This window comes from Halichoerus grypus, chromosome 1, assembly GCF_964656455.1.
Source record: "Halichoerus grypus chromosome 1, mHalGry1.hap1.1, whole genome shotgun sequence".
Classification (NCBI taxonomy): Eukaryota; Metazoa; Chordata; class Mammalia; order Carnivora; family Phocidae; genus Halichoerus; species Halichoerus grypus.
Window position 1 is genome coordinate 191,532,660 of NC_135712.1, and position 23,309 is coordinate 191,555,968.

The following is a 23,309-nucleotide window of genomic DNA, read 5'->3' on the forward strand; positions in this document are numbered from 1 at the left end:
GAGTGAGAAGCAGCTTCCCCGCCAAGCAGGGAGCCCATCATGGGGCTTGATTCCAGGACCCTGGGACCATGACCTGAGCCGAAGGCAGGCGCTTGACCAACTGAGCCACCCAGGCGCCCCTGAATAAGTATTTTTAATTAAAATAAATATCTGTAATGATGGGACTTGGTTCATTGCAGACACCTGTTTTTTTTTTCCAAAGCCATCTGACAAATATTCATTAAAAATTTTTTTTTTGTAATAGGTAATGTATCTTCATGATTAATTTTCTTTATATCTATTACATACTACAGTGTAACAATGATGATGACTAGGGTTAGAGATCAGTATGCATCTTACACCTGATGAAATCCAGTGAATCAGAGGGGAATTGTGTGAGTAAAGATTGCTGCATGGGTTTATTTTTGTCTTTTCCCTTTTTAAAAAGACAGACATGGTTGCAACCTATCTTCATTATTACCCAGAACATATTGAATATAAAGAATATATGAAACCTACTGCCAAACTCTTCTCCCCTCTGATACTTGGTTCTTTTTTGCACAGTGAATTTCAGAAAATAATATGTTAATAAACAGTATTGGTGGATAGAACAATTGCAAGTCCTTTGTGACTTGGAGCAGAAGGAAACAAAATAAGTACAGAAATATTTAGACTTATTTGAACCATTGTGGTTTTACACATGCTATTTGGATTCTTGGAGTCAGAAGCAGATAAATGACTTGAAATTAGTTATCTGTTGTATAGTTAAATACGTATTAATTCTGTACTTACTAAGGGGACAAAAGTTTTACAGATCTTGTGGTGAGAAGCTGCTCTGAATTCTGGAAAGCACAACCACAAGATTCAAGATGAGAGATGTTCTCATAAGAATTAGTACATGGGAAGAGATAGAATACATGGATGAAGTAAAATCTATCAGCTAATGAATCAAAAACATTCTGAGGGGTGCCTGGGTGGCTCAGTTGGTTAAGCGTCTGACTCTTGGTCTCGGTTCAGGTCATGATCTCAGGGTCGTGAGATTGAGCCCCGAGTCAGGCTCTGAGCTCATCGTGGAGTCTGTTTAAGATTCTCTCCCCGTCTCTCCCTGTGTCCCTCCCCCTGCTCTCCTGTGCACATGCTTTCTCTTTCTCTCTCTAAAATAAATAAATAAATAACTTTAAAAATTCTGGAAACCTGAGTGTTCCTGGACTTTGCTCTTCTCGCAGTCTGTCCCCAAAGCCTCTTGGTTTTATCTCCTCCACAGAGCTCCAGTAGCTCCCTCTCTTCTCTTCCTTGAGGCACACGTTTTGCTTCAGGTTCTGTATCTACCCAGGAGCAGTATTCCACAGTGCTTCTGTTTTATCCTCTGGCTCTCCTCTTCCACCGCAGACTCCTTTGTGCACCCGGCAGACCTGCTCAGGAGGCCTGTCCATCTGTGGCTCGGGCCTGTGGTTGTGGTTAACACCGTCACCACCTGGCGGCAGTGAGTGTGTTAAATGCGGATTTGATCCTGCCAGCTCATTCCCCATCCACTAACCCACCACGCCCATGCTTTCAGTCTCGGTCACTGCGATGTCAGACATCTGAATAGTTCCTCTTGACCTGACCTTTGAATACCTCTCTAGCTTTATCTCCTGCCCCTTTTAGCATACCCTCCATTCCTGCCCTTGCAGTGTCGTGGGTAAGAGTGATGGCTCAGGACTTAGACTGCCTTATTTCATATCCCGGTTCAAGCATGTTAACTGTGTGTCCTTGGACAAGTTGTTCTCTGGAGCTAACAACCTGTCTGAATGGGGCATTGACCAATCAGAGTGGATGATGGCAGGAAAGAGCCAGTTTTGGTGCATACCAGGTCAATTTTATCCATGCCTGAGTTCCTTCATCTGTGAGATGGACATGATAAAACCTACTTCTTTATGAAGATTAGATGTGATCATTCATGCGGTATTCTTAGACCAGGACTGGCACAGATAAGGATTGAGTAAATGGTGGCTATTACTATCCTTACCATTATGTATAACTCCTTAGGCAACATGCTCTTCATGCTTCTGGACTTAACTCTGCCTAAAAGGTCTTTTTTTCTTCTGGATAACTTTTTATTTCTCTTATAAGACTGCTGACATCTCACTTCCTTTAGGAAATCTCAATAATTTTTTAACTCCTCTTTGCCTCCTCTTTTGGGTTTCCATAGCATCTTGTTCATAATTTTATCCCAGCACATATCCTACATATTGTCATGTATCTCTATTTGTCTTACTAGGAACTAGTTGAACTAGTTGAGAACTAGGAACTACAGGAGCTAGTTGTTTTATTTTTTTATTTCCAGTATCTTGCATTTACTAATATTTACTGAATCGATGAAAATATTAGTTGTGTACATGACAGTGACTTCTTAACAAGGGTCTGTTTAAAGTTATTGGGGCAGTTGATAAAATTAGAGTATCATCTTTATTATTCTAAAGCTTTTCTGTAAGATTGAAATTATTTCAAAGTAGAGAATTTACAGAAATACCTGTTTTACCATAGTACATGCTCTTAAAATTTTTTAACAATATAAGATTACAACTGAAAATGCTCTGTGCTCCTACAATTCCACCCCCAGAGATAACTGTAGTTAGCAGTTAGATGTGTATAACAATTTAATGAAAAATGTGTTTTCAATTTAGAGCCTTGAATTAGATAATCTGTAGATTGTCTTTCAGTTCTTAGGTCCTCTTACACTTAGAAGGAGGATGGAGAAAGGAAAAGAAAAAGTCTGTTTAGTGTGCTTATGACACTTTTAAGTGCTTATCTTGAGGCATTTTTCTGCTGACGGTTATATATATAGCGGGTTGTTTAGATTGTAGCTTCTTTTGACCCCAAGACCAGAACCACAGCATATGCTGTGCAAATTGTTCACAGCTGACCTGCTCAGGAGGCCTGTCCATCTATGGCTCAGGTCTGTGGTTGTGACACATACTGTCACCACCTGGTGGCAGTGTAAGTTTCTATAATGCAGAAACAGAATTTTGGGAGGTGTCAGGAAAAAACTTTTGAATACTATAAGAGTTGCTTGCAATTCCATTTACTCTTCAAGAGTATTTTATTAATATTTGGCACATAGGTTTTCAATTTCATGTATTTGGCACAAAGATTTTAAATTACAAGTTAAGTGACAAAAGGAAATTTTTAAGTAATGATAGATATTAATGAAAGATCAAATAGCCATTTTATATAATTTACACATTTTTTCTGTAATGCTATAATAATCCAGCATTTATCCAGTTTTAAAGCACGAGGAATAAACTCTTGAATATTATTTGATGTTAAGAAAAATACTTCAGTGGTGCCTGGGTGGCTCAGTCGGTTAAGTGTCCGACTCTTTATTTCAGCTCAGGTCATGAGATCAAGCCCTGCATTGGGCTTCTGTGCTGGGCGTGAAGCCTGCTTGAGATTCTTTCTCTCCCTCTGCCCCTTCCCCCGTGCACACTTGCTCTCTCTCTCTCTTTCTCTCTCTCTCTAATGCCTGGGTGGCTCAGTCGTTAAGCGTCTGCCTTCGGCTCAGGTCATGATCCCAGAGTCCTGGGATCGAGCCCCACATCGGGCTCCCTGTTCGGTGGGAAGCCTGCTTCTCCTTCTCCCTCTCCCACTCCCCCTGCTTGTGTTCCCTCTCTCGCTGTGTCTCTCTCTGTCAAATAAATCAATAAAATCTTTAAAAAAAAAAAAAATTTTAAAAAAGAATACTTTAGCTATAAGATCCCTGATTGAGTAATAAACAGTCAGTGGATTATTAATCTTACAAAATTCCAGTTTTGTAATATGTAAAACTCGAATAATTATGAGTCTTTATGATATTTCCTTTAGGTGAAATTCCTAAGCAGGTTAAAGTGAAAAAATTGAAGAACCTAAAGACTCTGGATTCTAAACCTGGTATTGATTTTTATTATTATATTTTATTATTTTTATTAACTTTTAAATATATATATACTTATGTGGGTACTTGGGTCTTATTATTTACTGTATTTTCTTTACTTCTTAGGAGTTTATACGTCTTATAAGCCATATCTAAGTAGAGATGAAGAGATCATAAAACAATTACAGAAGGTAATTCCTTGCTCATATTATTAATTTAAATTTCCTTGTGCAGGTAAGCAATATCCAGTTAGGGAGTATGTGCATTATGTATGATAATGTGAAATGAGGTCTTTCTTTTGAACCAAAGCTTCACAAAAATCAGAAGCCTAAGCAGCAACAATTATGGGCTTGAAATGTGGAGCTGCAGCTACCCACTAGTGCCAGTCTTTCTAGAAACTTGAGAGTTATAGTGAAAAAGTCATGGACTCTTCCATGAGGTAGTTTAGCAGCCAACAGGGGATGGTTAGCATTTTTTGGAAAATGTAAATAATACTTATACAGCAAGTGTGAAATAAAGACAATTCAATGTAAACTGATACTTTTAAGTGTGGGATGAACATGTGATGTTTTGCGCTTAGGGTTTTTTTCACAGGATATTGCACAATGAACTTAAGGTTAAATTGAAGGTGAAGTTCTAGGGTTTTTTTTCAATCAAGTAAAAGTATGTATTTACATATCAGTTGAACTACTATAATTATGCTTTGTTTTATATTCTTCCTTACACTAGAATGTAGGTTTTCATTGCTTTTTCTTTTAAGGGTGTACAACAGAAACGTCCTTCTGAGGCTCAAAGTGTTATTCTCCGACGCTACTTTTTGGAACTGACACAAAGCTTCATCATTCCATTGGTAAGTTAACATAGGTATTTGTTTAATTTAATGATTTGTTGAAGGATATATGAATGTTTTCCCCATTCACAAAAACCTTAGTTTATGTGTTTTGCCTGCTCATGTGTTTGGTGATTAAAAATAGAACCTTTTGCAGGAGACCTGGACTCTATTCTAATATTAACTGTGTAACTTTGGCAAGTCACTTCCTCTCTGACCCTCATTTTCTTTATCTGTAAAATGTGGCTAATTCCACTTTTCCTAAGTATCTTTCAGGGTTGCTGTGAATCTTAAATGAGATAATTGTGAAATATTACATAATTATTGCATTTTACACCTTAAAACAAGGTTAACCTGGAACTTCTTTCTGATATTATTTCCTTTTTTGTTTTCAAAGCTACTTTTTTTTAAAAGATTTTATTTATTTATTTATTTGAGAGAGAGCGAGAACGAGCACGAGCAGGGGGAGAGAGGATCTCAAGCAGACTCTGTGCTGAGCACAGAGCCGGATGTGGGGCTCCATCTCACAACCTTAAGATCATGACCTAGCTAAAATCAAGAATTGGACACTTAACCGACTGAGCCACCCAGGTGGCCCTCTGATACTATTTTCTTGAGCACAATTTGATATGATATCCATGAGGCCAGTAACACCATGATGACAGGGGCCTTATCTGTCTTGTTCATTATCATCTCTTCAGTTTGGCATCTGGTAGCACTCAATATGGAATAAATGACTAGATGATATGGTTATTCTATGAAATTCAGTAGAATAGCATATTAAAATACTGAAAGATGCCTCACAGTATCAGATAGTACATAATGTGGTCCTAGTCTGGAGACTGCATCCAAGAGAGATTCCATGTAGTTATTAATGTAATCTATCTGTGAATATCATATGGGAGCAACCTGGAGATCTTTGCTATTACATTTTGAGGCAAAATACTCTTTCTTGGTCTATGGATGTTAATTAATTTTGTTCCATTTAAATCTGTTTGATTTGAAATGAACTTTACTGTAGTGCTTACGGGCATGGACTGAAGTCAAGTAGACCTGAATTCAGGTTCAGGCTATGTGACCTTGGGCGGCTTACTTAGCTTTCCAAAGCCTCTTTTCCAGTAATAATGGCCACACGGGATGGTTGCAGGGATTAAAAGAGATCATGCATATAAAATGTTGAGTACATTTTCTGGCACATACTCACCCAATAGGGTTAATGATTATCACTAAAAATATGCAGTTCCTTGAATTATTTAAGATTTAGTTAAATTCTTATTGAAAATCTGACTTCTCAATTCAATCTAAATTTTGCTATGTCCATTATGGGAAGTGATGCATTGCTGCTGTCCATTGAAAGACCATATGATGAAAAACTTATAAACCCATTTCTTTTAAGGGGGGTCTGTTTATGTGTTTTTGAAGACTCTCTAGGTAAGAATGCCTAACTTTGGGGCACCTGGGTGGCTCAGTTGGTTAAGCATCTGACTGTTGGTTTTGGCTCAGGTTGTGGTCTCAGGGTCATGGAATTGGGCCCCACATCAGGCTCTGTGCTCAACGAAGAGTCTGCTTGGGATTCTCTCTCTCCTTCTTCTTCTCCCCTTCCCCTCCCTTGCACACGTGCTCTCTCTCTCTCAAATAAACAAATAAATAAAATCTTAAAAAAAAAAGAATGCCTAACTTTGATTGACTTTTTTTTGGTTTCAGGAAAGATATGTGGCAAGCTTGATGCCTTTGCAGAAAAGTATCTCTCCATGGAAGGTATAACTTTATTCAGTTAAATTCTAATTTGAGTTCTCTAACTGTAATTAGCTCCTGGGAGTATAGCCATTTCTAATTTTTAAATCAGTATGTCCTAATTTCTAGAGTCCACCCCAATTAAGACAGTTCCTTCCAGAAGAATTTATGAAGACACTTGAGAAAACAGGACCTCAGCTGACCTCTAGAATAAAAGGCGATTGGATTGGACTTTACCGGTTGGTCTTTTTTTTTCCTTCTTTTTCACCCATCTGTAGAGCTTTATTTAAAAACAAAATAGGGCGCCTGGGTGGCTCAGTCGTTAAGTGTCTGCCTTCAGCTCAGGTCATGATCCCAGGCTCCTGGGATCACGCCCCACATCGGGCTCCCTGCTTGGTAGGAAGCCTGCTTCTCCCTCTCACTCCCCCTGCTTGTGTTCCTCTCTCTCTCTCTCTCTCTCTGTCAAATAAATAAATAAAATCTTTAAAAAAAAAAACAAAAAAACTGGACTTAAACTTACTTTTTAAAAAAAAAATTCAAATAAATAAATAAAAATTCCATTGTTTCACATGGTTCTCCAAGCTATTGGTAGGAAAGGTATTGAGGAGAGGAAGTAAGTCATAATCAAACTTTGCTTTTTTAAAATTTATTTTTATAGGCATTTTCTGAAATCTCCAAATTTTGATGGTTGGTTCAAGACCCGGCGGAAGGAAATGACCCAGAAATTGGAGGCACTCCATTTAGAAGCTCTTTGCGAAGAGGTTAGAAAACAGTGTGTTTATGTGATGATTAACAACTATTGAAAATAAAGATAACATTATCCTTAGAGGCTGGGAGATTATACCCATATCCACTACTTTGTAAATAAGTAATACCTCACTTTTCTAGATCATGTGCTGTGTGTCAAGGACTGTGTAGGTGCTTTAGATGGATAATGTCTTTTAATCCTTACAACAATTCATTGAAGTAGGTGTGTTATAATCTGCATTATGAGACCCCTAAGGATTATAAATTAAGTGACTTGCTTCAGATTACATCACTGCTAAGTAATGAAGCCAGCAGTGAGCTAGAGCCCTGCTTACACTGACCCACAGGAGCTAACTGTGTACATCTCTTCCCACCTTTGCGTTCAGTGATCTCATGTTGGTAGCTTGAAATTGGCTACAGTAGGAGTATTATACCACATTGGCAAATGCTACAAACCAGAGACTTTTCCTAGAGAACTGGTGGTTAAATATTTACTAGCATTCCCCTGGATAGAATCAAGATTCAAATCTTTCCAGTTATTATTAACAATTTTTTTCCTGTATTTTGACTGTTTTTAATCTATAGTTTGTCACGAGACTATTTTAAATTGAGCTCCTTGTGAAAATAGAAAGAATAGTTTCATCTTTATTTAGCTTGAGATGGGCTAGCCTTGAAGTGAACTTTCCAGTCATAACCTCCCAGTGACTATGGTTGTGAGAGAAGGAATACAATGAAGGCAACCACAAATAAGCCGAGGAAGAGCTTGTTTGTAGATGTCAAAGTTTACAGCCAGTAATAGATTCATGTTCACGGTTGTCTTAATTTGTTAATGTTCCTTATAAATTAAGGTACTTACTACTTAGTAGGGATGGGGATTAGCATTATACTTGGAGTTGTAATTTTTTCATTGATCTAAAAGGGCTATCTCAGAAAGGAGTTTCTTACATTTTGTTTTATTTCCCAACTATTAGACGGTTGTTCTAATGTCAAAAATTATCTAATTAATGTTAGAATGTCATGTGGAGAATTATTGCTGTACTGTAATGCTGTATCTGAGTTACATACTCTGTTTTCTTTTTCCTTCCTATCCTTCCTGCTCAGTAGCCTTGCCTGTTAAAATAGAGCAGTTTGAAACATATTTTGAGTATTTACTGATTTGGGATTTGTTTATTCTTGTAGGATTTACTTCTCTGGACCCAGAAACACACAGAAGTAGAAACAGTAGACCTTGTATTGAAGCTAAAAAATAAGCTGGTATGTAGCCAAAACAGCAAAGATCCATGAAGATATTTTCCTCATATTTGAGGTGACCGTTCATGATGTGTTGCAGAAGGAGCTTTTTAAATGAGAGCACTTAAGATTGGTCAACTGATGGTAGATCTGACTGAGAATACTTGGTCACTCAAGCAGATCACAATGATGCCATATTATTTTAAGAGTATTTACAGGGCGTCTAATGAGCTCTACAAAAAACATTGTCACTTATATTTAATACCACATGGTATCTATAGGTATTATCTATTAATTTACATAGAAGTCTTTTATGAGCTCAGCAATATATTGTTTAAATGGCATGTTGTTTGCTTTTTTACAATTCCTCTAAATTCTAGTGTAAGTTTGAATTTTCCAAATCATTAGACCATTAAAATTGTTCATTTAGAGAATACAGTGTATTAATACAGACTCAGAGGGTAATTTAAATGCTTCCAAATGTTCCTTCTGTAGTTGCAGGCTGATCGAGAGCATTTACCTGTGAAACCTGACACTATGGAAAAGTTACGGACACACATAGATGCAATTATCTTAGCATTGCCAGAGGACCTACAAGGCATACTGCTCAAAACGGGCATGACATGACATTTGCTAGGATTTTCCAGCCAAAAAGGATTGTGCACCGTGAAGCATGCTGACATTTCAGCCCAATGCACAAAGGAGATGTCTCAGCGTGGAAAATAGCCGTGAATGCTAGCTACAGGATGGAAAGACTATACTGACTAAACAGACCTTTTTAGTGCATTATTTTTAAAAATGGATACTGTGGTGGTTCCACTTTAATACTGAAACACCGAAAGGCATTTCTGTATTTTTAATCATGTTCTAAAGTGCTCTTATGAGAGACCTGTGGGGCCATCAGTATAAGTGATTCCAAACTGCAGTGCTGGCATTGCAGATATTTTTTTAAATTGGTGCTGCTCTGCCCAATCATGTTAAAACTCAGGGGGATATAAAAATAACATTCACACTGGCTAGCTTCTTAAGAAGAAGAAGACTGATCTGTCCAATGGTAGTTAGAAGTAATTAATGCTTTCGTAGTGCCTTCTGTTGTCCTACATGTTTCACAAAGCTCAGCTGCTAGTCTTGAAGCTTTTTCTTAACTTGATTATGATACGTAATTTTATAAGGCATTCTTCTGAGTAATCACTGCTTAAAGATACCTTTCTTGCCTCCCATCATGTTTATTAGTAGTGCCCTGGTGTGGTTTTTTTTGTTTTGTTTTGTTTTTAGTTGTCATGTAGGTTTCATTTCATTATATTCTATATCATTTCAAGTTTAATGTTACCAGTTTCTCCAAAGGCAAGAAAGAATCTAATATTAATTATGGAAGAGTTTATTTCTTCTTACCACTTACTAGTTGAACCTGTTTTAGTTAATTAGCTTGGATGTTTTTTTAGAGACATTCTAATTGTAAACCTCATAATCAGCTGTTTTTTAAACTGAACTATTCTCATTTCAAAGGCATTCATAAACGTTTTACATTATAGTCATGTAAGTGATTATAAGATTAGTTTTCAGCATTATTTGTTTGGTAGGGTTTTTTCCCCCAAAATTAATATTTCTCAGAACATTTTCCCTACTGTTGTTAGACATGGGGACTTTTGCCTAAATCACTGTTATAGCTAGTTTTTTGTTGTTGCCGTTGTTTTGTTTGTTTCTGTTTTGTTTGAACAATACCACCTTGCCAAAAATAGAAGATTGTGGTTTGGTAGAATAAGGTTGCTTGGTTTGTGTTTGAATAGGAGTGTCCTCCAGAAGCCACTATTTAAAATAGCCACACATGACATAGCACATATGTAAATAGCTGTGTCTTGAATTACCCTCTCAGCAACGAAATTTAGTTGTATGTGTTTGTAAAAGAAATGGCTTCAGAAGCTGTCTCTTATTTTCTGTTAATGCAACTCTTAAGGGCACTCCTGACCCAGAAAGCCTCTTTGTGTTTGTAACTGTGGTATTATACCTAAATGTGCCCTTTTCTCCTGGATATAGTCTCTTGAAGCATACCTCAAAGTCATAGAGAGAATATGGCATTTGAAAGAAATCATTTGCCTTGGATCATATGAGTTATTTTGTGAAACAACATTGTCCTTATGGAAAAGGGGCAACTACTTTTATACGCTAGAGTATTTCGTATCTTTCTGGGAAACCTTATTTAGGTATAAATGGTCATCTTATTATTTTTCAAAAAGGGGTATTTTAATAATCTTACAATTTATATGCAGTTTGTGACCAGAATTTGAAAGTTGTTAGTGTCATATCAAGGATCTTTTAAATTATACCACTACAGGATGTATCATTTCAAGTTTATTTTGCACAGCTAAAGAGTAGCAAAGGATGCCAAGTAGCATAATAACAGTATCTTCCTATTTACTGTATTTAACTAAAACCTAACACATGTTGAAAACCATATCATACTTACCTGGTTTACCTATTAATTTCAAATTATGTGCTTGTAAAATTAACTTAAAATTGCATTGGGAATCTGAGAAAGACTGGTAACAATTTTTTTGTGTGATTTTCAGTGTTGTCCTTTTTTTTTTTGAGGGGACATTAAGACCTAAAACCTGCCGTTTAATGTTTATCTCCACCAGCATCAGAGGGAATCACTGCTTTCAGGGTGTTATGTAATGCCTAGTGCCTTCTGTTTTTGTGAAAAAGGAGTTTTGTGAAGGCATTTGTGGTCATTACTGAAAAATGAATTAAAGGCCTTGGATTTTAAAGCACTTGGATGTCTTGTGTTATTTCTCAGTAAGGTTGGAATGCTTGAGAAAATGCATAATAAATGAAACTTGTGCATTATGAGATTCCTTTTACTTCCCAACTTATTTTTAAAAATTCAAATGAAAACCTTCTTTTTACTATGAACAAGTGAACAGCAGTCCAGTGTAATAACAGATCAATGAAGTGATTTCACTTCACATCTGAAACGTTCTGATGAAAAAATTTTAGCTTAATAATGTAGGTGGCTCTTGCTGGATTCCCCCTTATTTACTACTTTTTTTTTTTACCTTTTTAAAAATCTCAAATTACTTTTATTTCTTCATCTCCCTTTTTTAAAGCATATGATACTATCCTTTGGATTTTAATTTATTTGTTGATAATAAAATATATTGGCTGTTACTACTTTTTGAAGTTACTGGGTAATATCCTTAAAAGTGTACTATAAAATATTTCAGTACATTTAAAAGAGATTCTATTAAAATCTGTCCTTTTGTTTTCTTTTGCTCAAACTTAGTTCATTTATTTTTATTTTTTCAGAACAAAACAATAAGTAGTCTCTATTATGTTGTTACAATACAGTTCAATATGCTATGCAGTAATTACATATATGACTTCATCCTTACAATATTACTATTAAAAGGCATGCACTTTTTAAAAATTTTATCTTATTTTTGGGGCGCCTGGGTGGCTCAGATGGTTAAGCGTCTGCCTTCGGCTCAGGTCATGATCCCAGGGTCCTGGGATCGAGCCCCACATCAGGCTCCCGGCTCAGCGTGGAGCCTGCTTCTCCCTCTCCCTCTGCCTCTCCCCCTGCTCATGCTCTCTCTCTCTCTCTCTCTGTATCTCTGTGTCTGAAATGAATAAATAAAATCTTTAAAAAAAAATTAAAAAAAAAAATAAAAATTTTATCTTATTTTTTTTTGAGAGAGCACACACACGATCGGGGGTAGGGGTGCAAAGGGAGAGGGAGAGAGAGAATCTTAAGCAGACTCCACATGAAGCCTGATGTGAGGCTCAATGTCACAACCCTGAGATCATGACCTGAGCTGAAATCAAGAGTTGGATGCTTAACCAACTGAGCCACCCAGGCACCCCAGGCATGCACTTTTCCATTCCTATTTCACAGTAAGAAAACTGAGAACAGAATTGTCAAAAATCTTGACTAATGTTATGTGACTGCTAAGGGTAGAGCTAGGACTTGAACAATTGTCATAATATACTGCTTTGAGCTGTGTATTTTCTATTTATATTTTTCTAAGTAATTGTAAGTTTCATTTTAAAAATATGTATTTGTATCAAAACAGCAAGAGTTGATGCAACAAGAAGTACAAAAAGGTCTATCATAAAAAGCAAAAATAATTTCATATGCTATCTTTCAATACCAAACTGCATACTCCAAAGATGAAGTTTTTAATTCTTCCTATTTTAGTTCGTTCTGATAATTCTTTTTTTTTTTTTTTAAAGATTTTATTTATTTGACAGAGACACAGCGAGAGAGGGAACACAAGCAGGGGGAGTGGGAGAGGAAGAAGCAGGCTTCCCCCTGAGCAGGGAGCTCGATGCGGGGCTTGTTCCCAGAACCCCGGGATCATGACCTGAGCCGAAGGCAGACGCTTAACGACTGAGCCACCCAGGCACCTCTCGTTCTAATAATTCTAAACATATATTTATATCTTGCTTCCTTGATCTACCAATTTTAGTATCTGTTGGTGTTTTAACTGATATTACTGGCTATCTTTTTGTTTTGTTTTTATTTAAATTCAATTAACACACAGTGTATTATTGGTTTCAGAGGTAGAGTTCAGTGATTCATCAGTTGCATATAACACACAGTGCTCATTACATCACACATCCTCCTTAATGCCCATCACCCAGTTACCCCATCCCCCACCCACCGCCCTCCAGCAACCCTCAGTTTGTTTCCTGGAGTTAAGAGTCTCTTATGGTTTGTCTTCCTCTCTGATTTCATCTTGTTTTATTTTTTCCTCTCTTCCCCTGTGACCCTCTGTTTTGTTACTTAAATTCCACATCTGAGTAAGATCATATGATAATTGTCTTTCTCTGATTGACTTATTTTGCTTAGCATAATACCCTCTAGTTCCATCCATGTTGTTGCAAATGGCAAGATTTCATATATTTTTTAAAAATTTTATTTTATTATGTTAATCACCATACATTACATCATTAGTTTTTGATGTAGTGTTCCATGATTCATTGTTTGCACATAACACCCAGTGCTCCATTCAAAACGTGCCCTCCTTAATACCCATCACCAGGCTAACCCATCCTCCCACCCCCCTCCCCTCTAGAACCCTCAGTTTGTTTTTCAGAGTCCATAATCTCTCATGGTTTGTCTCCCCCTCCGATTACCCCCCTTCATTTTTCCCTTCCCACTATCTTCCTTTTTTTTTTTTTTTAACATATAATGTATTATTTGTTTTAGAGGTACAGGTCTATGATTCAACAGTCTTACACAATTCACAGCGCTTACCATAGCACATACCCTCCCCAGTGTCTATCACTCAGCCACCCCATCCCTCCCACCCCCCACCATTCCAGCAACCCTGTTTGTTTCCTGAGATTAAGAATTCCTCATATCAGTGAGATCATATGATACATGTCTTTCTGTGATTGACTTATTTCGCTTAGCATAATACCCTCTAGTTCTATCCACGTCGTTGCAAATAGCAAGATTTTGGGGGTTTTTTTGATGGTAGCATAATATTCCATTGTATATATATATATATATATATATATACCACATCTTCTTTATCCATTCATCTGTTGATGGACATCTTGGCTCTTTCCATAGTTGGGCTATTGTGGACATTGCTGCTATAAACATTGGGGTGCACATACCCCTTCGGATCACTACATTTGTATCTTTTGGGGTAAATACCCAGTAGTGCAATTGCTGGGTCGTAGGGTAGCTCTATTTTCAACTTTTTGAGGAACCTCCATACTGTTTTCCAAAGTGGCTGCACCAGCTTGCATTCCCACCAACAGTGTAGGAGGGTTCCCCTTTTTCCACATCCTTGCCAACATCTGTCGTGTCCTGACTTGTTAATTTTAGCCATTCTGACTGGTGTGAGGTGGTATCTCATTGAGGTTTTGATTTGGATTTCCCTGATGCCAAGCGATGTTGAGCACTTTTTCATGTGTCTGTTGGCCATTTGGATGTCTTCTTTGGAAAAATGTCTGTTCATGTCTTCTGCCCATTTCTTGATTGGGTTATTTGTTCTTTGGGTGTTGAGTTTGATAAGTTCTTTATAGATTTTGGATACTAACCCTTTATCTGATATGTCATTTGCAAATATCTTCTCCCATTCTGTAGGTTGTCTTTGGGTTTTGTTGACTGTTTCTTTTGCTGTGCAGAAGCTTTTTATCTTGATGAAGTCCCAATAGTTCATTTTTGCCCTTGCTTCCCTTGCCTTTGGCGATGTTTCTAGGAAGAAGTTGCTGTGGCTGAGGTCAAAGAGGTTGCTGCCAGTGTTCTCCTCTAGGATTTTGATGGATTCCTGTCTCACATTTAGGTCTTTCAACCATTTTGAGTCTATTTTTGTGTGTGGTGTAAGGAAATGGTCCAGTTTCATTCTTCTGCTTGTGGTTGTCCAATTTTCCCAACACCATTTGTTGAAGAGACTGTCTTTATTCCATTGGACATTCTTTCCTGCTTTGTCAAAGATTAGTTGACCATAGAGTTGAGGGTCCATTTCTGGGCTCTCTATTCTGTTCCATTGATCTATGTGTCTGTTTTTGTGCCAGTACCATACTGTCTTTTTTTTTTTTTTTTTTTTAAGATTTTATTTATTTATTTGACAGAGAGAGAGATAGCGAGAGCAGGAACACAAGCAGGGGGAGTGGGAGAAGGAGAAGCAGGCTTCCTGCAGAGCAGGGAGCCCGATGCGGGGCTCGATCCCAGGACCCTGGGATCATGACCTGAGCCGAAGGCAGACGCTTAACGACTGAGCCCCCCAGGCGCCCCACCATACTGTCTTGATGATGACAGCTTTGTAATAGAGCTGAAAGTCCGGAATTGTGATGCCGCCAGCTTTGCTTTTCTTTTTCAACATTCCTCTGGCTACTTGGGGTCTTTTCTGGTTCCATACAAATTTTAGGATTATTTGTTCCATTTCTTTGAAAAAAGTGGATGGTATTTTGATAGGGATTGCATTAAATGTGTAGATTGCTCTAGATAGCATTGACATCTTCACAAAATTTGTTCTTCCAATCCATGAGCATGGAACATTTTTCCATTTCTTTGTGTCTTCCTCAATTTCTTTCATGAGTATTTTATAGTTTTCTGAGTATAGGTTCTTTGCCTCTTTGGCTAGATTTATTCCTAGGTATCTTACGGTTTTGGGTGCAGTTGTAAATGGGATCGACTCCTTCATTTCTCTTTCTTCTGTCTTGTTGTTGGTGTATAGGAATGCCACTGATTTCTGTGCATTGATTTTATATCCTGCCACTTTACTGAATTCCTGTATGAGTGCTAGCAGTTTTGGGGTGGAGTCTTTTGGGTTTTCCACATAAAGTATCCTATCATCTGCAAAGAGTGAGAGTTTGACTTCTTTGCCGATTCGGATGCCTTTGATTTCTTTTTGTTGTCTGATTGCTGTGGCTAGGACTTCTAATACCATGTTGAATAGCAGTGGTGACAGTGGGCATCCCTGCCATGTTCCTGACCTTAGGGGGAAAGCTCTCAGTTTTTCACCATTGAGAATGATATTCGCTGTGGGTTTTTCATAGATGGCTTTTATTTATTTATTTATTTATTTTTAAAGATTTTATTTATTTATTTGAGAGAGAGAATGAGAGAGAGAGAGAGAGAGATCACATGAGAGGGGGGAGGGTCAGAGGGAGAAGCAGACTCCCTGCTGAGCAGGGAGCCCGATGTGGGACTCGATCCTGGGACTCCAGGATCATGACCTGAGCCGAAGGCAGTCGCTTAACCAACTGAGCCACCCAGGCACCCCATAGATGGCTTTTATGATATTGAGATATGTACCCTCTATCCCTATACTCTGAAGAGTTTTGATCAAGAAAGGATGTACTTTGTCAAATGCTTTTTCTGCATCTATTGAGAGGATCATATGGTTCTTGTTATTTCTTTTATTAATGTATCCCATTGATTGATTTGCGGATGTACTTTTTTTATCTGACTTTTTTTCTTTCTTAACATCTTATTAATATAGTATTTATTTGTCTTGCCTCTGTCAAACCCTGAGCCAACCGCGTTCCCCCAGCCTGCCTGGTGATATATAGGAAAAAGACTATACAGAGCAGATGAGACATGGGAGAAAGAACCATAAACGGTGGAGAGGGCTCCTTAACATGGTGAAGAGAATGGAAAAGGCTACCATTAGACAAAAGAGGCCCATGGCCTCTGAGAGGGAAAAGCCCAGAATGGCATAGGAGAAGAGCTGTTGCTTCAAAGAAAAGTTCCTGGCATAACCAGTGATGAGGCTCCCAAACACAGTCCCAAGCCCAGCCCCAGAGCCAACCATCCTGCTGTGACAGCCGCAGCCCTAATGAATTTAGCTACTATTTGAAATGGCACTGGTTTGGAAGTTATGGCTAGGGGTAAGTGAGGCTGCCCAGCTCCTGAGGCTCTCATTGGCAGTGTCTCTGGTTGTTTTAGCACTGCTGCAAAAAGTTGTCAACTCAGCAGCTGAGAGGTGCTCCTGACTAGTGAGGGCATGGAGACAAATTTGGTACCCATGTACATTTCCAGGGAGTGAGGGGCTCAGGCAGTGCAGAGAGGGGTCTAACTTCTTTCACTCAGCATGATTGTTTTGAGATTCATTCATGTTGTGTGTATCAATAGTTCATTACTTTTATTGCTGAGTAGTATTCTATTATATGGCTATAACAAAAATGTCTTATCCACTCACCTGTAGATGGACATTTGGGTCATTTCTAGCTTTTGGCTGTTCCAAATAAAGCTTCTATGAACACTAATGTACAAGTATTTGTACAGACATATACATCCTTTCCTGTGGGGTAAATACCTAGGAATTGTATGAATAGGATTGCTGGATCATATGGTAGGTGAATGTTTAACTTTTTAAGAAACTGCCAAACTTTCCCAAAGTGGTTGTGCTAATTTGTTTCCACCAGCTGTGTATGAGTTCCATTTTCTGTACACCTACCCAGCACTTGGTATGGTCAGCCTTTTTAATTTTAGCCTTTCTGATAGGTTTGTATTATCTCATTGGGATTTTAATTTGCATTTCCCTAATGACCTGTGACATTGAATATCTTTTCTTATGTTTATTACTCATCTATATGGTTTTTGTTTTGTTTTGTTTTGTTTTGTTTGTTTGTTTTTGGTAAAGTGTCTGCTAAAATCTTTTACTCATTTTAAAAATTGAGTTGTTTAAGGGGCACCTGGGTGGCTCAGTTAGTTAAGCATCTGACTTCAGCTCAGGTCATGATCTCAAGGGCCTGGGATCGAGCCCTGCATCCAGCTCTGCACTCAGTAGGGAATCTGCTTGAGATTCTCTCTCTCTCAAATAAATAAATAAAATCTTTTTAAAAATTGAGTTGTTTAATTTCTACTGGTTGAGTTTTGAGAGTTCTTTATATATTATTTTTTTAAAAGATTTATTTATTTGAAAGAGCTCATGCACACACAAGTGGAGGGAGGGGCAGAGGGAGAGCATCTTCAAGCTGACTCCCTGCTGAGTGCGGAGCCCTCTTGTGGGGCTTGATCTCAGGACCCATGAGATCATGACCTGAGCTGAAACCAAGAGTCAGACATTTAACTGACTAAGCCATCATGGTGTCCCCTCTCTATATATTCTTGACACAAGTTCTTTTTCAGATATATGGCTTACAATTTCCCCCCAGTTTGTGACTTGTCTTTTCATTTTCATAACAGCATCTTTTAAAGAAGCAGACGTTTATGAATTTCTACACAAATTTTTCCTGGGTTTTGATTGGGATTGTATTAAATTTATAGATAAATTGGGAGAGAAGTGACATCTTAATTATATTGCCCACTGATCCATGAACAAAATATCTCTATCCATTATTTATATCTTTTTTTTTTAAAGATTTTATTTATTTGAGAGAGAGAATGAGGTAGAGAGAGAGCATGAGAGGGGGGAGGGTCAGAGGGAGAAGCAGACTCCCTGCTGAGCAGGGAGCCCGATGCGGGACTCTGTCCCGGGACTCCAGGATCATGACCTGAGCCGAAGGCAGTCACTTAACCAACTGAGCCACCCAAGCGCCCTATTTATATCTTTTTAATTTCTCTCTGCAATATTTTGTGGTTTTCAGGGTACAAATGTTTCACATCTTCTGTCAGATTTATCCCTAAGCCTGTCTTATTTTTGATGTTATAAATTATATCATTTTTTAAATTCAATATTCAGTTTTCCATTCAAAAGTTTAGTTCAAAATACTAATATATAGTTGACTTTTGTAGACTGATATTGTATCCCAGAACCTTAAAAAAAACTCATTTACTAGTTCTAGTATATTTTTTTTTTGTAGATTCTATCATATTTTTTATCTAGAAGATTATACCATCTCTGAACAAAGACTGCTTTACTTTTTTCCAGTAGATGGCTTTTATTTATATTTCTTGCCTGATGGCACTGGCTAGAATCTCCAATACAATGTTGAATAGCATTGGTGAGAGTGGACATCTCTGTCTTGTTCCTGATCTTAAAGGAAAGCATTCAGCCTTTTATAATTATGATATTAGCTGTAGGTTTTTTTTATAGCTGTCCTTTATCAAGTTGACGAAGTCCTCTTCTATTCCTAGTTTGCTGAGAGTTTTTGTTTTGTTTTGTTTTTTTAATCAGGCATGGGCTTTGGATTTTGTTAAATGCTTTTCCTGAATCTATTGAGATGATCATATGTTTTTTTTGAGTTTGTGAATATGATTGGTATGTTAACATTGATTGACTTTTGAATGTTAGACTAACTGTATTCCTATGATTAACCCCGCTTGGTCTTGATGTGTTATCCTTTTAATACAGTTTTGGATTTGATTCGCTAAAATTTTTTTAGAATTTTTGCTCCTGGGGGTGGGCGGCTGGCACTCCGCTGGGCACCTGGCCTCACCACCTGGCATGGCCACTCCTTGAGGGTACCTTGATCTCCCTCCCAGGGATGGTCCCCCTGAGGATGAGTCTGTCCCCCATCACACTGACCCTGGCCCCCTGCCCCCACAGCCACCTCAGCGCCAGCCCCACCTGACGAGCTGGAGGGAGGTGGCTGCCCCATACACCCCCTGCTCCGCCTAGCACCGGGAGGAAGCAGGGCAAGGCAGGTGTGCAGATGAAGAGCCCAGAAAAGAAGCGAAGGGGGTCAAATACTCAGGGCCCTTCATACTTCCATCTGATGGAGTTCACACCATGCCTGACTCCCATGGTGGATCACCTGGTTGCATCCAACCCTTTTGAGGATGACTTCGGAGCCCCCAAGGTGGGGGGCACAGCTCCCCCATTCCTTGGCGTCCTGTCCCCTTTGGAGGCTTCTGTGTACAGGGGGCGTGGCAGGCCAGGTACCCCCCAGGCTATGGCATTGGGGGTGGAGGCAGTCCCCGGCCTCTTCATTGACAGCCCCCCCCTTCCCTCCCAACCCTATGGGCCCTGCTTTCAACATGAACACCCCTCCCCAGGACCCTGGCTACTCACCCCCAGGCAACATGAACTTTCCTACCCAACCCTTCAACCAGCCTCTGGGTCAGAACTTCAGCCCTCCTGGTGGACAGATGATGCCAGGCCCATTAGGGGGATTTGGCTCCATGATCTCACCCACCATGGGACAACCTCCCAGAGGGGAGCTGCCCCCTCTCTTCTCTCCCCCAATGCTTTGTGTAGCCAGGAGCACCTTTTGGCCCCTCTCCTCCAGAGACCTGGTCAAGGGTTCCCCAGCCTGCCCTCCATACAAGTCTCTTCCCTGGTCCAGACCCTGGCTTTCCTGGCCCTGGTGGTGAGGATGCGGGAAAGCCCTTGAATCCACCTGCCCACAGTGCTTTTCCCCAGGAGCCTTGCTCACACTCCACGGTTGCTGCTGTTAATGGGAATCAGCCCAGTTTCCCCCCAAACAGCAATGGGTAGGGTGGGGGAACTGTGGATGCCAACAGCTTGGCACCCCCCAGCCAGGCAGGTGGGGGCTCAGCGCCTTGGCCTCCCCCAGGCCTGGTGTGCCCGTGTGGTGCCTGTTGCAGTGAGGTGAATGATGAGCAGCAGGCCATTCTGTGTGAGGCCTCCTGCCAAAAGTGGTTCCACCACGAGCGCACAGACATGACAGAGCACATATGGGCTGCTGACCACTGAGGCCTCCGCCGTCTGGGCTTGTGATCTCTGCCTCAAGACCAATGAGGTCCAGTCTGTACATCCATGATGGTGTGGGGCAGCTGGTGGCTGCTAACAATGGGTGACACTGGGGAGGGTGATGGTTTCCAAGTCTGGTTCTTGGTCCTTGTTTCCAGGGTCTTCCCGTCCCCGTGGGGCAGAAACACAGTGGCTCCTGGGGGCAGAGAAAGAAACCAAAACCCTGCCAAGCATTGTAGTGGCTCCAGTCTCTGAAGGCCTAGGGGTATTACTGCAAGAGAAAAGAGGCTGGAGGAGGTTCTGGAGGGCAGGGGTCTCCTCTGCGCCGATGATGGACGCCCCACCGCCTGTGCCTAACACTCCTCTCCAGCCCCACAGCTGCAGCCTGAGTTTTCGGAGTGAAATGCTCAAGTTTCTGGCCAGAGGAGTTGAGACTCCATCCTTGTAGTCTCCCTTTCATGGGCTTTAGGAGACAGCTTTAGGGAATAAATGGGGAATTTTTCCTTTTCTTACCCATCCCTTGCCTCCTCCAAGACCTACCCAAGTCCTACCTACCCTTAAAGAACCAAATAGCTTGAAGAAGCAGGAGAGCTCTTGGCTGGGGCAGTTTCTTGGTGATTTGGGGCTTCAAGACTATGGGTAAGAGATGCTGTCTGGACATGTGTCCCTCATACCAAAGCCACTGGCCCTTTCTCAGCCTCTCTTGGGCTTTTCTCCTAATGACCATATTTTTGCCCAAAATTGGGATATGTGGTCTGACAGACCAGAATATTTGAAATTCAGACTGTCCTGGAACCTGGACTCTCTACCACCCTCCCCGCCTTGCCCGTTTCTTGCACAGTAGCGTCCGTGCTGGTCTAGAACTTTGGGCACCTGTATTTCTCTGCCTCCCTGGCTGGATTGAACGAAAGTTTGAAAAAGCACAGAGCCCTTATCCTGTTACAAGGATCCCTGTCCCAGCCTGTGGCGGGGGAGGGGGGGGAGGGGAGGAGGAGGGACTGTCATAGCCATGGCCTAGGGCTATTGGTGGGTATTGGTTTGTGGTTTCTTTGTAATGTCTTTGGTTTAGGTATCAGGCCTCAGAGGCCTTCTTCTCAAAGAATTGGATTTTGGCTGTATTTTCTCTATTTTTCCATTTTCCATTTCATTGATTCCTATTGTTGTCTTTCCTTTCGTCTGCTTACTTTGGTTTCAATTTGTTTTTCTTTTTTTTAGTTTCTCAAGGTAGAAGCTAAGGTCATTGATCTGAGATCTTTCTTCTTCTCTAATGTAGGTTTTTAGTGCTTACGTTTCCCCCTAAGTACTGCTTTAGTAGCATTCCATTAATGCTGATATATTCTATATTTATTTTCATTCAGTTCAAAATACCTTATAATTTCCTTTTTGATTTCTTAGATGGATCCATGGGTTAATTAGAAGTGTTAGTTACTTTCCAAACATTTGTAGATTTTCCAGAAATCTTTTTATTGATTTGTAATTTCATTTCAGTGTAGTCCAAGAACATACTCGGTATGTGTTGAATCCTTTTAAATTTATTAAGATTTGTTTTATGGCCCAGAATATGGTTTATCTTGATAAATGTTCCAGGTACACTTGAGAACAATGTGTATTTTGCTGTTTTTGGGTGGAATGTCTTATAAATGTCAGGTTTGTTGATAGTGTTGTTCATGTCCTTGCTGATTTTCTGCCTACTCATTCTATCAATTATTAAGAGAGGTCTACTGAAATCTCTTGACTATAATTACAAGTTTTATATATACTTTGCTCTGAAATCCACTTTGTTTGATATTCATAGAACTTCAGCTTTCTTTTGACAAATGTTAGCATGGTATATCTTTACCATACTTTTACTCTTAGCCTATTTGTTATCTTTATGTTTAAAATACTTTTTTTGTAGATAACATATAGTCTGTTGTTGGTTTTTTTTTAACCAATCTGACAAATTTTGCCTTTTAATTGGTGTGCTTCTACCACTGACAATTAATGTGATTATTGATATGGGTAGATTTGAATCTATTATCTTGCTATTTGTTTTCTATTTTTTTAATCTCTTTATTCCCCTTTTTCTTTTTATCTGACTTCTTTTGAATTAATGGAATATTTTTTATGATCTCATTTTATCTCCTTTGTGGGATTATTGGCTATAACTTTGTTTTATTATTTTAGTGTAGTTACTCTAAGGTTTACAGTATATATTTTTAACTTACTGGTCTACCATCAAGTGATATTATGCCACTGCATGTATAGAATAAGAATGTTACAGTAATGTGCTTCTGTTTCTCTCCTTCTAGCCTTTATATTATCATTCATGAATTTTAATTTTGCATAAGTTATAAATACCACAATACATTGTTGTTATTTTTGTTTAAATAGTCAGGTTATTTAATTAATTAATTAATTAATTAATTAATTTAAAGTAAGCTCCATGCCCAACCTGGGGCTTAAACTCATGACCCCGAGATCAAGAGTTGCATGCTCCACCAACTTAGCCAGCCAGGAGCCCCTAAATAGTCAATTATCTTATAAAAATATTTAAATAGGGGTACCTGGGTGGCTCAGTCGGTTAAGCATATGCCTTCAGCTCAGGTCATGATCCCAGGGTTCTGGGGTCAAGCCCCAATCAGACTCCCTGCTCAGTGGGGAGTCTGCTTCTCTCTCTCCCTCTGCCCCTCTCCCCACTTGTGCTCTCTCTCTCAAATAAATAAAATCTTAAAAAAAAATAAAAATATTTAAATAGTAAGGAAAAATTCTTACATATATACTCTTATACTTAACCTTCGCCAGTGTTCTTTATTCCTTTACATAGATCTATATGGTATCTTTTTTTTTTTTTTGACTG

At 39.2% G+C, this 23,309-nt stretch overlaps 1 protein-coding gene and 1 pseudogene across 3 annotated transcripts in view; both read left to right on the forward strand.

The window, feature by feature from the left end:
- Nucleotides 1–11,179, forward strand: part of DENND6A (DENN domain containing 6A) — a 57,273-nt gene extending 46,094 nt beyond the window's left edge. For all 3 annotated transcript variants that reach the window (XM_078076850.1, XM_078076848.1, XM_078076853.1), the window contains 8 exons: nucleotides 3,823–3,888; nucleotides 3,998–4,062; nucleotides 4,632–4,721; nucleotides 6,405–6,458; nucleotides 6,564–6,673; nucleotides 7,093–7,195; nucleotides 8,361–8,435; nucleotides 8,907–11,179. In XM_078076850.1, the coding sequence (XP_077932976.1) occupies nucleotides 3,823–3,888; nucleotides 3,998–4,062; nucleotides 4,632–4,721; nucleotides 6,405–6,458; nucleotides 6,564–6,673; nucleotides 7,093–7,195; nucleotides 8,361–8,435; nucleotides 8,907–9,038 (695 nt within the window). In that variant the 3' untranslated portion in view covers nucleotides 9,039–11,179. The remainder of the gene's footprint in view (nucleotides 1–3,822; nucleotides 3,889–3,997; nucleotides 4,063–4,631; nucleotides 4,722–6,404; nucleotides 6,459–6,563; nucleotides 6,674–7,092; nucleotides 7,196–8,360; nucleotides 8,436–8,906) is intronic.
- Nucleotides 11,180–16,750: 5,571 nt separating this feature from the next.
- Nucleotides 16,751–20,620, forward strand: LOC118522431 (pygopus homolog 2 pseudogene; annotated as a pseudogene).
- The last annotated feature ends 2,689 nt before the right edge of the window (nucleotides 20,621–23,309 follow it).